Genomic DNA, 16,315 nt, shown 5'->3' on the forward strand with positions numbered 1-16,315 from the left:
TTGTGTCGAAAATTTGTGAAAAAGTGAGAAATGACCGCAGATAAACCGTTCGTGAGTTGGCAAATGAAGCGAGAATCTTAATTGGATCGTCATGAAATCTTGACAGAAAATTTACAAATGAGAAGGGTTGCTGTCAAATTTGTTCCACGATTGTTGACGCTGGAACAAAAAGAAAATCGTTTAACGATTTGTCAAGACCTTAAAAATCGTTCTATTGATCCTAATTGTATAAAAAAATATTATAACAGGAGACATGGGTATATGGATATGACCTAAAAACGAAGGCTCAGTCATCTCAGTGGAAAACAAAATTTTCCCCTCGGCCAAAAAAAGTTCGTCAAGTGAGGTCAAATGTCAAGACAATGCTGATTGTTTTTTTTTTTTTTGATATTGAAGGTATTGTTCATTATGAATTTGTACCTCATGGACAAACAGTCAATCAGGTATTCTACAAAGATGTATTAATACGTTTGCGAAAAAAAATTTGTAAAAAACGCCCAGAAAAATTGTGAACATAAACCTGGTTTCTTCACCACGACGATGCGCCAGCTCATTCGGCGTTGTTGATTCGTGAATTTTTGGCTCATAAAAAAGTACCTGTTGTCCCACACCTTCCATATTCTCCTGATCTGGCCTCGTGTGCTTTTTTTCTTTTCCTAAAATTAAAATTTGCACTCAAAGAACTTTGAAACAATTCCAAAGAATTTTTGAAAAATGGGAAGAACGTTGGGACCATTGCGTTTTATCCGGAAGAGAGTATTTTGAAGGAGATATCTTTATATAATATGTAACTTAACTTTTGTATTTATTAAAAATAAAATCCCGGTACTTTTTGAACAGATCTCGTATTATATTAAGGAGTGTGTAAAGTTGTTATCTCCCCCCCCCCCAACCATCAACAACTATTTTATACAGGTGGTTATTGGTAAAATACCCATCGTAGAATATCCCCCCAAAAAAAAAATAAAAAAAAATAGAATTATATTCGCCGTTTACGTTTTTAACGATGTGCACAACAATATTATTATACTATTTTATTCGATGATGGGCATTGTTTCGCGTGCCATGTATTTACCTATATTATATCTGTATAACACGATAATGGTAATGATTGTGTTGCTTCGACACAAAAGTTAATAAACTGTAAATTGTAATTCAAAAAATACGAACGTTTTCAGTAATATCGTCATATTATATAATGGCGTGGTGCCTAAACCAACCACAATAATTCCCGTAAATACTTGTGTATCATGTAACATTTCAATCTATTGTTACAATTATTATGTGCCGACCTAAAGGCAACTGAGTATTTTATTGATCAGATAATGTATCAGTCATTTTTGATCGACTGTGTCGCGTCCGCGAAATGCGGAAAACCAATAATCGGAAAACGACTACCCAACTGCGAGCACAAGTAATATTATACAACGATGTGTAAATACGATACAGTATAATAATAATAATATAATTAGGTTTTACAATAATGACGTGACCTTTCGGTATCCATTCCAAATTATGTCATATCACTGAACATGAAACGTGAAATAAAATATTATGTCGACCAACGATACCGTGCAATATGGCAATGAAGTAAGTACTTACATAGTTACATGTATAAAATAATTATATTTTACAATAAACAATTTTTGTTTTACCAACAGAGTTGTATTTTATTTATTGTCGTCGTTATGGACGTACCTTATTTATTTTTTTTCAGCCAAATATGAAATTTATCAGTGATATCTGTTCAAAGATACTTTTACAAAGTACATACTGCATAGGCAGGGCCGTATTTACGCCTAGGCCCGTGAGGCCCGGGCCTAGGGCGGCAATTTTTTTGGGGCGGCAAATTTTGTAAGAAATAAAAAAAAAATTATATGAATATTTTATGCATTTATGTAACTGCGTGTCTGCGTAAATTAATATTATATAATATTTGATATAAGTATTTAAAAAACATAAAAGTAAATCCATGAATTTGACACATTGGTTAATTCTGTGGCCTGCGTCTTAATAAGCTATCGTATTTATCGTAATCGTAATATAAAATCACAGATTTTTATATAGAAGACAGAAATATATATTAGTATATTAGTAGTATAGATATCTGTGTGTAAAATATACGAGTGCATGACACTTAAAATATCAATAACACGAAATCAATTTTCTTGTAATGTGAATTATAAAGATAAGATACCTAGGTATATAATATGAGTTGTTCCTAAAAGTAATTACGATAATAATATTATATATATAGAAATTGACGAGAGATATTGTGTATCCACATCACACACGACCACACTTCATTTCAGTTTATTGTTCGTCATTGTCGGGCAGTGCATATTACGACAACACAATATAATATTTAATAATTAATAATTCACGTATTAAATTTACAGCAATTAACATTTTTTCAACATGAGTGACGGTCGTAAACGTTTTAGTGGTTCAGAGTATAAAAAGCGAGCCAAAGATAAAGAATATAAAGAGATTAAAGTTCTAAATAAAATACCTAAACTAAGTACTTTCTTTAAACCTACTACACCGTCTTCTTTGAATGCACCTGATAATGATCAACAACATGATTTAAAAACGATTGACGACAAAGAAATGACTAAGTGCGAATCGAATTTTGTAATTAATAACTTAACAACTTCTACTTTAAATGTGGATTCAGATACACTTTATATTGATAATAATGATCCGGCTAAATGGATTATTAATGATGTAACTCGCGATTATGTGGCAAAACACGGAATAAATCAAAATTTAAATGATGATTTTACATGTTCTAAACGTGAGTATCCTGACAAAAATAGATTTTTAAATAAATCATTATTTGTTAGAACACGTATAAATGGTGAAGTACAGTCACGACCATGGTTAGTGTTTTCGAAATCTACTGGTTCAGTGTTTTGTGCACCATGTCGACTCTTTGGAAGTACACATTTATCAACATTAGTAACTATTGGTTTTAATGATTGGAAAAATGCTGTACGAAAATTAAACGAGCACGAAAATTCTATCCCTCATAAAACTTCAACAGTTGCATTAATTGAAAGGGGAAAAACTGCAGGTAAAATAAACCAAGAAATTGTTTTGCAATTAGAACAAGAAACCAATTATTGGCGAAATATTTTAAAAAGAATAGTTGCTACTGTACGTTCTTTAGTAATTCGAGGGTTACCACTGAGAGGCAGTGAAGAAAAATTTGGGTCGTATCATAGTGGTAATTTTATTATGACATTAGAACTTTTAGCAGAATTTGACCCCTTTCTATTAGAACATATTCGCCATTACGGTAAAATCGGTAGTGGTAATACATCGTATCTATCTTCACAGACATACGGAGAGTTTATACAAATTATGGCAGAACAAATTACAAAACAAATAGTTGAAGAAGTCAAAGTTTCAAAGTATTTTTCGATAAGCGTTGATTCGACGCCCGACGTATCCCATGTTGATCAGTTGTCTTTTATCATAAGATACCTTTCAAAAGATGGTACTCCTATAGAACGATTTTTAAAGTTTATTGCCAATACTGGGCATAAATCTGAACAACTTGCTGATGCAGTTTTTGATACACTTAATCAATATAATTTGGATTTTAAAAATTGCCGCGGGCAATCATATGATAATGCCAGTAACATGGCTGGTAAATACACTGGCCTTCAAGCCAGAATTAAAGAAGTCATTCCGCTTGCCATTTATGTTCCTTGCTCAGCACATTCCCTAAACCTTGTGGGGATATCTGCCGTGGATTGCTGTGAAAAATCGACAACATATTTTAGGTATCTACAAGAATTATATAACTTTTTCACAGCATCTACCCATCGTTGGGAAATTTTACTATTTTATTTAAAAAAGGCCAAGTGTGTAAAAAGTTTGTCTCAAACCCGATGGTCAGCAAGATACGAAGCGGGTAAATCTTTATATACTTCTTGGAGTGAAATTAAAAACGCTTTACAGGCTATTATTGACGATGCCAATGAAAAACCTGTAACAAAATTTGACGCTTTGGTTCTTTTGAAACCTTTAAATACTATAGAAATGTGCTTTATGGCTGTTTTTTGGAACGAAGTATTAGAAAGGTTTCATATAGTTAATAAAAAACTTCAATCAGTTAATATTGAATTAGGAATGGTCGTTGAATTATATGGATCTTTAGAGCAGTATATATCTAGAATTAGAAATAATTTTGAAGAATATGAAAGAAAAGCTATACAAATATGCGGTGAAATACAGTATAAAAAAGACAAGCGGAGAACTGTTAAAAGAAAACGTCAATTCGACGAAACAATGAATGAAGTGATAACAGAAACAGGCAAGGAAGATTTCAGAATAAATGTATTCTTCGTTATATTGGATAAATTGAAAGCTGAACTTGTAAGACGTGGCAGTTCGTATAAAGATTTATGTGTCAAGTTTGATTTTCTTACGAATATATGTAGTTTTGACGAGGAAATTATTTTTAAAAAAAACTAGGGCACTTATAGAACAATATCCTAATGATATTGAAGAATCATTTACAAATGAATGTCTTCATTTGCGTGATCATCTTTTTTTTAAATCGGACAAAAAAAGAAGCGCTCAAGAACTTTGTCAGATGTTGTATACAGATGAATTAATAGATATTTACCCAAACGTCACAACAGCGTTACGTATGTATTTGTGCACGTTTGCAACAAATTGTACAGCAGAGCGGTCATTTTCAGCATTAAAAAGAGTAAAATCGCATCTTCGTTCAACTTTGGAGTCAGATAGATTAAATGCGACATCAATACTACATATAGAATCTGAGATGCTTCGAAGTATAAATTATGATGATATTATCGACGATTTCGCGACTAAAAAAGTTCGTCGTAAAATGTTATAGATAACATAGGTATAAGATTTAAACATTTACACTGCTATTTAGAATTTAGAATTATTTGTTTTGTTTATAATGACTATTGACCTAATTTATTTAAAATTGAAATAAATTTATTGGAAATAATAACATCATTTTTTTTTTTTCTTGGGATAGGGGCGGCATATTTAAAATGGCCTAGGGCGGCACTTGTTCTAAATCCGGCCCTGTGCATAGGTACTCATAGCCCGTACAGAATGTATTTCAACACAATTCGGGTGAAAAAAACATCAAATTATTACATTTATGAATTAAAATCGATAAATTCCAATAAGCCTCAGTTGAATTTAATTAAATTTAATTTGAAAAAATATTAAAATGTATTTATTTAATTTTAATTTTCTACAAAGAAAATACTGATATTTGCCGATCATAAATTCATAACTTTTAATCTGGAAACTGGAGACCCATTAGACGACGTATTCTAATTGCTTTAAATATTTAGACAATTTGACTAGGAAATGAATTAGATATAATCATACTGAACTATTGAATTAAAAATTAAATCTCATTGTTTATCATTGTTCCATTACATTAAATTTGTGGAGTATAATTTTTTATGGTTTATAAAATACATTATTAATTATTATCGTTTATAATTGACCGGTAATATATAAGTATTATAAATTTCATAGTTGTACATTTTTTAAATTTGTATTAAATAATATACCTACATTATTAAATAGACATAATTTATTCATATAAATTTATAATACATATACATTTTTTCGATTCCAACTTTTTATTGCTGTTGTTAAATTCGTAAGAATTATTCAAAAAAATAATTTTCTAGTTAATGTTTTTTTCGGATTTCATGTACTTATATCTAAACATATGTTAATATTTATATAAATGAAAATGGTACACGTATTATAAATCAAGTTTACCATCAAATTTGGTATATATTTTAATCACTTTCATAATATCTGGAAGAAGAAGTCTTACTCTTAAATGATGATTGATAATTTTATTTTATTCAAAAACGATTTAATTAAGTTGATATACATTTTGTATGATTCCGTATTAAATAAAATGTTCTACAAAATGTTTGAATAATATTCATATTAAGTTAGCTTACTTGCCTCGTTGACTGTCTGTTTGTATCAAATATTTAGACTTGAATCACTAAGTACACTCAACCTCTTTTTATCCTTTAGATATTCAATTTCGATTTGATTGGAATTGTTAAGTACCTATACTTAAGGCCATATTTTCAAATACTTCATTAGATTTTTTTTTTATACTATTATTTAAGTATAGTTCTGATGGAAAAAAAGAATTTTTATTTCAACAAAAACTGCTGTTTATATTTAAGCAAGAGATATATTTTTTTAAATTTCTGATATATCAAAATAAAAAAATATTATTAAGTAGTTTCTGAATTAAAAATGACTTCATTAATTTATGGCTGACTTGTTGAATTTGTGGATTTATATTTATTTATTATTATTTGTTGATAATAGTATCTCATATATAGAATCAGGGCATTATAAACATGGTCGATTTCGATGAAAATTGAGACGAAAAAATTATTAGTTGCCATATAATTATTTTCAGAGGCTTAAGTAATTTACAAAAAAAAATATCAAATTTTCTACCCATATATATGTCGATTTATCTGAATTCAATTATTATAATATCATACCTAAAGATTTTTGTAAAATTTTTCGTTTTACTTCTACTACTGCGTAAATACATTGTAATATTATACAAAATGATCAACATATTTTAAATTTATTAGAATAATAAAATAAAATGAAAATCTCACGAAGAATGTTATAGTTAAAAACTATTTTTCAATATAATATACATTTTTAATATTATTAATATAATTGGATTGGTTATTGAAGTAGGTAATAACTTTTTTTATTACTATAAGTAAATGTATTTACCTGATCTGATTAATAATAATATCCTATGCTACCTAATATATATTTATTTTTTTTATATTTAGGTTATATTAATTTATATTACCGGTCTGATTGCATATACTTAAGTTCTGAGTGCACGGCTTTCGCGTACTTTCAACAACTATTTACCTTTATTAGCGTAAAAATATGAAAGTACGCTTGTCAACGAAAGTTCAATAAATTTTAAGCTCGTAGTAAACTTATTAATTTACAGTTATGTTATATATACCGGTTATTATTGCAGTAATTTTGTAAATGTATCATTTATGTAAGCTAGTGAAATACGTATATTTAAATTATATTATAGTATATTAGTACAAAAGAACGAAACACATAAATTAATTGAATTGAAATTATTATTATTTAGATTTTGAACATCCTATGAATAGAATAAATTCTTGATCAGCGTAAGTTTAAATGGTTCACATACACTTTTGATTCCTAACACAAAGCTCATTTTTTTATTGTTATTTAACATTAACGAATATTATTTTTAAAATTAATAATTAAAAGTAAAATGATGATACTATTAATATAGTTTGAATAATGATAATTAATAAACTTAAAATTAATTTTTACGGATTAAATTATATAAAAAAAAAAAGGATTCAACAGAACGTTTTATTTTTATACATGTACTACTTTATATTATAAACACTATAAAGAAAATTATTTTTCTGTACATGAAATTATGTGTAGCTCAATGAAATATCTCGATACAGTAACAACATTTTAACGGGACTACAAAAATAAATTGCCCAGGTCATTGCACAACAAAAAAAAAAAAATAAGTAAATCACAACAACTAAAGAATATAATTTTAGAATACTCTAGAAATAATAATAAATATGTTAATAATATATTTTTGAATTCTTTAGTAATGCACGTATCTTATTAATATAATGTGTGTAGTTCAATAATATGTGTAGTATACTAAACGCATACCAACTTTCCAGTGTAGTTTTTAGTTTTAATTTTCAATACCAATTAATTATTTTATTACTATTATTATTTTTGTTGTTAAAATTTTGATAATTTCATTTCATTAGAATGCATTAGTGGTATTTTATATTTTTAACGAATGCAAACCGATCAAAATAAAATAAAAAATTTAATGAAATTAGTTGACAATATACCAAAAATGATCGTTAAAAGTCATTTAAGCATAACTATTGATTTTCGTTTTGTTATAGGCACCTAATTGTCGAATCGTTTGAAAAAATATATATTTTTATGTATACTATTATTGCCTATCGCTATCTAATGGACTATGTTGAGGGTTATTTGAAAAGAGGGAAGAGAGTTCTTCAGAGCGTACTCTCAAATTAAATAGGTTTATGGTCATACAGACAAGGACCCCGAATCGGATTGTGCACTTGTCCCTAATTTTAATTAATCAAGTCCTTTACATAATCTCGGAATCCTTAAATCCATAACTACGCCACTAGTCGTCTGCATATAAATACAAGTAAGCAATCCCGTAAAATCGGATCTAATCCAAATACAATTATTGTTGGTCATATAATGTTGTAAGTAGTTGCTGATTACATCTGGGTTTATTTCCAGTCACAAGAATATCTATTATTTGTGAATAGAATATTACTTAATTATTAACACTATTATCATTATATCTTAAAATGTATTTTATTATAAAAAATAAGTACAATAAATCATTATACTTGAATATGTTTTACCATTACGATACGTATTACATACGGTTTGACCAGTCATGCAAACACGGGATATGTGATTAAAACACGTAACGTCTAACAAATTATCGCAGGATGCATTACAAACCTTTGAAGAAATATTTACTCGGGGAAAAATGTTTGCCTATATTGTATTAAACAGAATTTACTGATAACAATCTCGATTTGTCGCGCAACATATCCATCACATAGCATCTCGAAACTCCAAAAACGCATGCATATTGAGGAAGTCATTGAAATATAGATGAATATTAAATGGATCTCGCTATGAAAATACTTGAGAATATATGAAAAATTGCATTGAATGCAGTTTCTGAAATCATTTTTGATGAATCAATGGCGCCAACAAGGATACTTAATTTTTTAGTAATTTATTAATTATTTTTCTTGGTTTTTGTTTTATTCTGTGCACGCGACTAATTGAAAGTCAGTAAAAACTTCGAAGACAACTATTCTTAGATAATCACGTCTTTGAATTAACTTTTTGGCTAAAACATTTCAAGTTTTTTTTTCGTTTACTGACAACCTATTTATATATATATATTGAATCCGATCAATGACTATAATATTAAAAAACAAAAAAAAACTCAGCAAATAAAAAATATCTTTTAACTATGTTTATTCGCATTTTACGTGTTACTTTTGTGCATTAGTTTAGTTTAATCCTCAACACTTACTACTTAGAGATATTTTAAATGTTAAGCTGTAATATTTTGGTCTTATGAAGTTATATTATATTATAATTGTGATACAATATTATTGTTTAAGAGTCTTGTAAATTGTTGGTACAGTTTTCATATTTATTTCTGTCATCCTGTCTAAGGGCAGATTTTCTATTTTCAATAATAATGCGGTTTCTTTTAAGATATTTAATTTAGATTCTAGATGATACTTTAGTGGAGTGGGGTAGAACAAAAAAAAATGTTTCAATAATTTGATATAACTAAGAAATAACAGCGTAAAATCAAAAATATTAACGCAACATTGGTTTTTATTTATTTTGCTTTCTTTTATAACTCAGAAAGAAGTTATCATAATGAACCTCAAAAAAAAAAAAAAATATATATTAATGATGCCATTGTATGGTCATGATGAAATTTTAAAATTATTTTGTTTTATTAATTAACATTTGAAATGTTTTATAAATTTTTGAATATATTAAATTATATATTTTTGAATATATTAAAAAAGTGGGTTTCTTGGTAAAAATATAACATTACAATTTGAAACTGACACTTACATCATTATACTCTTATAAAAAATAAAAATATCAAAAAAAAATAAAAAAAATAGTATGACTTTTTTACATGAAATTTAAATTATCTGATGTTAACTTAAACCACAGAAAACTTAAATTGTTGTTTGATGTAATTAAAAATTTATCAATATTTTGATTTTAATTTCTATTAAGTTTGAAAGCTGAGTATAAAATTTCTCTAAAATTTTCTTTTATTAACATTTAGAAACATCAAAATCCCTTAGATAATTAGAATAATATGTTGTATTTATGTATAAAAATATAAAACGTAATGGTTTATCTTGGGAAATTCTAATAATGAATAAATAATAGTAGTATGGATCTAATTATCTCGTTGCAAGCTCAGTATTTAGACATATCGTCAGAGTATGGTTGATCATAATATCTTTATTTTTACCGTGACTGTAGGTCTTATTGTTTATATTTTAATAGTTTTAACAGTTTCGAAAAAAATAAAGAATTGTATAAAATGTTGGTACAGAGAAATTCTATTAATAATGAACACGTTGATTTATTTTTCAGAGAAACAAATTAAATGCTTTTCAAAATATATATTGTTTACTACTAATTGAATCACGTGTATAAACATTAAAGAAATGTGTAATAACCATTTATAAGTACAAAATATAATACTGGTAACCTTCAATTCGAATTTCGAGTATTTATTGTTTATAATACCATAAACGTTATTAAAATAACTGTGTGTATGTTATTATAAAATTAATCTATAAAATAAATGTCGATTTGTTCAAAATTTTAATTGTTGATGATAATTTTAGTTAATGAAAATAACAATAAAAAAGGCTATTTATTCGGTTTTTTATACATTTAATATTATTATTTTAGTAACTACGAGGAATATGTGATTTTAACAAACTTAAATTACTAAAACTTTAAACTATAGGTAGTAACAAAATAGATATTACACAATTTAGTAATATTGTTATAATAGATTTCGTAAACAAAATATTTTTATTAAGATACAAAATTATAAACTTGGCTTGATTTTAATTAGTTACACTAATAATTCATATCACTCCCTTACAGTATAATAATATGTTGAACTCTGATATTTATCATTTTTTTTTTTTTTTATGCAAATTAACTTGTTTCTGCAGAATAAATGTAAATTAAATTTATAACATATATTATTTTAAAATTAATTTTAGTAATATTTCGAATGTATTTTATTCACTTACAGTAACTTGTTCTAAATCGCTTTTTATTTATTATACGTAATTGTTCAATAGAAATAATCAAAAACGTTAAAAATAATTGATATATTTATATTTATATATTAAAATTATGTATAAATTGATTGAGTTAGATTTTGTAAATTTTTTGATGATTGTGGGGTAATTTTTATGTTTACGATCATAATATTTTGTTATTAAAATGTAGTAAAAAAGATAAAAATATTTTAATTTTTTGATTTTAAGTATATGGTAAATTTATAAATAATAAAAAAGACAGATTTAAAAAGGTGCCGTTTAATATAAATTGTTCAAGTTGATAATTAGAATGATTATATACTTTTGATACCATTGTATAATATATATGGTGTAATTTCAAAAGCTACTAAAATAATTTAACGCATAACAGCTAAAAATAGGACATTTTTTTATGATTAAGTAAAAAATGTATTGGTTTTTATTTCACATTTTCTGATAAAAAACCTAAACGAAGTTTGATCGAATATACTTTTAATTTTAATCAACGTAGGATTGATTAATGATGTGACTGTTAATAATTTATCGCACGATTATAGCATCGAAAAACGTATCAGACTCGATCGCTGCTCGCGTTGCACGTTTTTTTTTTCACTGATAATTGTTTTCCGATTGTTCAAGTTTTTGAAAGTTGAACAAGTTACATTTGAAATTATTTTTATTACGTTTTCCTAGTACGATTAAAAAGTTTGAATTCAATTAAAATAATTCTATAAAAAAAAGTGGAGATTATATTATAAAAATATATACATACATAGTTATACGCCATTCAGACAGAGTTACCTTGGTTACGTGTTTTCTTTAATTAAAAATCAACCAGACACTGATATTAAAATAAATGGATTGCAATAACACCTTCTCAAAATTAAGCTGAATTGTTAAAGTTTGACAATTAAAACGATTCCTAAATACATGATATAAAGCTTATTATATACAACAATAATAATTATCAGTAATAAACACAAAATTTTGTTGAATATCCAAATAGACAGTGCTTATTTTGGTATTTCCGTGGGTAAATTACAGAAATTAATGAAACAATTTTTTTTTTTTTTTTTTTTTATTTTCAATAATTATTTTGCTTTATTGTTGTTAGCATTAATCTAAAAAAATGTGAATAATTAATTTTTGAACTATCAAAAAATAAAAATAAATGTTATTCGTCGGTAGAAAATTAAACAGTGAATAAATACGGTCCTATATAAATTCAAATTGAATGCAAATAAACCAAGCACAATACTAAAAATGTTTGTTTTAACTATGTGAATTGATAGAAAATAAAATTTTTTTCTTCGAAAATTTCTAAAAATATAATTTGGACACTCACTTGATGATAATTAAACCAGATAATAAATATATACAATTGTAGATGATATTTTTTATACGTGTACGTCATGTGCGATAATAATTGTTAAATTAACTCGTTATAATAAAGTTTTAGTAAACTTGTTGATTGTTTTTCTAAAATTTAAAATTGAATGATAATCTAATGTTATGATCCATATGGTTTAAGTACGTCCACACATAATTATAAACACGCATAGGGATTGCGTGTTAAGCAGACAGAAAAAATGCATTTTTTTATGTATCGTAATGATATGCTTGCATAGCATTAAACGACAACTTAAAAATAATAAATAAATAACAATCAGATTGTCGCGCTTAGATAGCAGTAACTCCCAATACTAACATTCATCACTAATGAAGGGACGATTTTCGTTCTACATTCAGATAGAAATTAACATGTACCTATTTGGGACAATGAAACGTAAGACATGTGATTTCCTTAAATACCACCAGATACAAGGGATGGCTTATTACGAATTTCTGCCACTAAGAAGAAAGTAAATTTCTTAGAAACTCTATCTTTGATAAAGCCACAACTCACTATCTGGTAAGCATAACCGTGTTGTCTTTTTCGCCAGTAAATGCGTATTAGCATTGAGTATATTATATAGTATATATATATACTCAATGGTATTAGTCATGTCAGCAACACTTTTCAACATCAGATTCTGCGAGTAACAACTTAACTTCATTCTACGAGGTAAATAAGTGTTATATTTATTTAGATTCATGAGTCTAAATTTCTTATTTGTGTTATATTACTATACTTCAAAATAATATATGTAAAGCTGAAAATCATTTAAGGTATATGATTATTATAAATAAAACATTAATATCAAATTTTATTATTATTCAAATTTTCGAATACACGACCTCAGGAATCCTTTGAAGATCAGGAGAAAGACGATTGCGTGAATTTAATAATTGTATTCGAAGGTGATTATATTCACTAGCATTTTTAATGATGTAAAGAATCCTTGAAACTTTTAGTCTCTTTATTCAATTTTTTAAGTATTTTCGATCATTTAACTATATTTTTAATTTTTCTCTTTATATTACGTTATTTTAATATTAGTAAATTATGCAGTGTGATTTATCAAAGACGCTCAACGCTTTTTTTCTTTATAAATTAAGTTATTCAAAATCTGTGTTGTAGAATTTTCAAACACACTTAAGACCATATTATTTTCACATACTTGACATTTTCTATGCTATTTGAGGATGGTCCTGTGGTGATAACAACTTCAATTTTTCATACGAGAACCTCCATTTTTTTTGTAAATTGTTGGTAAAGTATTTTTTTTTAAATATTGATGTACTGAAATCAAGATTCAAACAAATATTTTCTGTATTATTAAACGAATATAATACAAATTATTCCTTAAAAATATCAATTAGATATAATACTTTTTATACTTGGACTGTTTTTATTAATTACTTATAAAGGTTGTAAGATTATTACTTGTATCAATTATTAATTTTTTCAAATCACCAGGTACCGAATTTTCTTTGTAATTTATTTCGTAAATATAATTAATAACCGATTTTTAGCGTACAGTTTACAGACACAGATTATTAAACCTAATACTTACATTTTTATTATTTAGGAGTCATTATTTTAAAGTTTGATTTGGATAAATAAAAATAAAAAAATAAAAAATATCTGCTCCAAAAATCACAAAAAAAAAGTTGAGTTCTCATTAGAAAAACAGAAGATTATATCACATCAGAACTATCTTTAATTGAAACAAACAATGTCAACTATTTAAAAATTTGGTATTTTGTGTATTTAAATATTCCAAAAATTATATTTTAAAGAATTTCATTATTAAAAGAAAAAGGTGGTAGATATACTTGTTGAGTTACTCTGTATTTTATAAATATATTAATGATCTTAGAAATTTCAGTAATTATTGTAAGTTTGCTTTTAATCAACCGAAGAATAAAAACAAAACGAATTCAACAAAAAACTTATTATACGTACATTTTCGTTAAGTTCGACGACGAAATAATTATCATAATTACTACAGTACAAAACACTTCTGAAATTGAAAATAAGCAAAGGACAGCGTAGGTGTATTAAAATAATATACAAGCAGGCCTTTTTTTTTTTAACGATACATAATTATTATTATTTACTTGAAATGTTTTAACATTTAAAAAAAAAAAATTTTTCTTCTTATTTTTCTTATTGTATTTTGTCATTATTATTTTTAAATTTTTACTTAATAAACAAGAAACATTTTAACTCTGTGTTCTTAATTTTTTTTGAGAACTTATAAACAAATAATATTTTTGTTTCGCTATTCCACTCATCTACTTATAAATAAATATTTACTGTCTATATAACTGCAGCATGACCTAAAAAATTTGCATAGAAGAAATTCTAAAAACTAAAAAAAGACGAAAATATTTTAATTCGTCATGAAATCAACATCGTTAATGTTAGACTAATAATAATACAAATATCATCTAAGAGTTTAGACTGTTTAGAGGTAGACTTAATCGTGGTAATATACTATACTGAAATTATAATTTACATAACAGCTTGAATTATTATTGCTCTTCTATTGCGAAAAATCAAATCCCTTGTTAAAACATTTTTAGGAATTCCGATACCGAAAGCTATTTTACAGAGGCGTTTGGACTTTGTATACAATTTGAGATAAGTGAAACAATCAAAATTGAAAATATCATTGCATTCTGTATAGAACCGTTGTCTTCAAATTTAAAAATCCAATCTCTAGTCATTTTAAATGTGAATTTTCTAATTTTTTTTAATAGCCGGCTATTAGGAAACAACAATTCAACGTTCATAGTATTTTTTGGAGATAAGATAACGACAAAAACGTTGGGATACGCGTTACTTCACTGATAAAAGAGAGTTCATTTCAATGACATTTTTAATAAGCACTTTTAACAATTTATTTTCAGAATACCTGTCGAATTGTAGGAAGATGAACACAAATTATAAAGATGAAAATTAAAAGCCAAAAAAAATAAAATATAAGGCGCTGACGGCAATACGCATTATTATTCACTGATTATTATTGTATATCTGACCATTGGTGGAATCGTATATTATCAAGTACTCACTAGTGTCGTATTTTCAAAATTCTTTTTTGATTATTGAATGAACACATTGTATGTTTCAAACGTCTTATAAAATCCAAATATGGTAATTTCATAATCTAAAGCGGAATATTTTTTTTGAACATCTCTGAAATGTAGATAATAATTGATCTTAAAAAAATAAATAATATATTTTGCTTCATTAAAAAAGTTATCTAAATCAATCTGTTTACCTATTGAATTTCTAAGATTTAAAAAAATACAAGGAACAGAACTAAATTATAATCGTTTTATTTTCAGAAAAAAACGACCAGAAATTTAAACTGGTTTCTATCGAAAGTGGTATTTTTTTTTTTTTTATTAAATAAAGTTTTACTGAGTATGTCATTTTAACATATTGTTAATTATAACAATAGATAACAATTAGTAATAATTATAATAATTATTAGTGATACAAGATACCTACTATTGGCTTAATTTTGAAATATTTACAAATTAAAAGAAAATTAAATGAAAGTGGTAATGACCAACCACATTCATCTGCTGATCTAAAATATTTGAATGATCATTTAAATACATATATATATATATATGCATATATATATATAAGTGTAAAAAAATTAATTAGTTCGGTTTTCGATATGTCTGCATTACGACTACGTGAAATAGAATTCCAATTCAGCCTATTAAAAGGTCTTGAGCGGTTCCCCGACAGAAATGCAAATAATCCCCGCTCCTACATACCCACATGTCTGCCGATCATCTCATCGAGTCTCGATTTAAGCACGCATCGTATCGAAATAATTACAGTAGTATAAATCACGGCAAAGAGCTAGAGATAGAGAGGGTAAGATTAAATGAATGAATGTCGAGTGTGGTAA

At 26.2% G+C, this 16,315-nt stretch overlaps 1 protein-coding gene across 1 annotated transcript; it reads left to right on the plus strand.

The window, feature by feature from the left end:
* The first annotated feature begins 2,418 nt into the window (after positions 1–2,418).
* Positions 2,419–4,876, plus strand: LOC112602181 (zinc finger MYM-type protein 1-like). The gene is made up of 2 exons (XM_025350138.1): positions 2,419–4,399; positions 4,452–4,876. Exons 1-2 carry the CDS (start codon positions 2,419–2,421, stop codon positions 4,874–4,876), a joined length of 2,406 nt encoding a protein of 801 aa, XP_025205923.1.
* The last annotated feature ends 11,439 nt before the right edge of the window (positions 4,877–16,315 follow it).

The sequence above is a fragment of the Melanaphis sacchari genome, unplaced genomic scaffold (genome assembly GCF_002803265.2).
Source record: "Melanaphis sacchari strain LSU unplaced genomic scaffold, SCAv2.0 Contig84_pilon_pilon, whole genome shotgun sequence".
Lineage (NCBI taxonomy): Eukaryota > Metazoa > Arthropoda > Insecta > Hemiptera > Aphididae > Melanaphis > Melanaphis sacchari.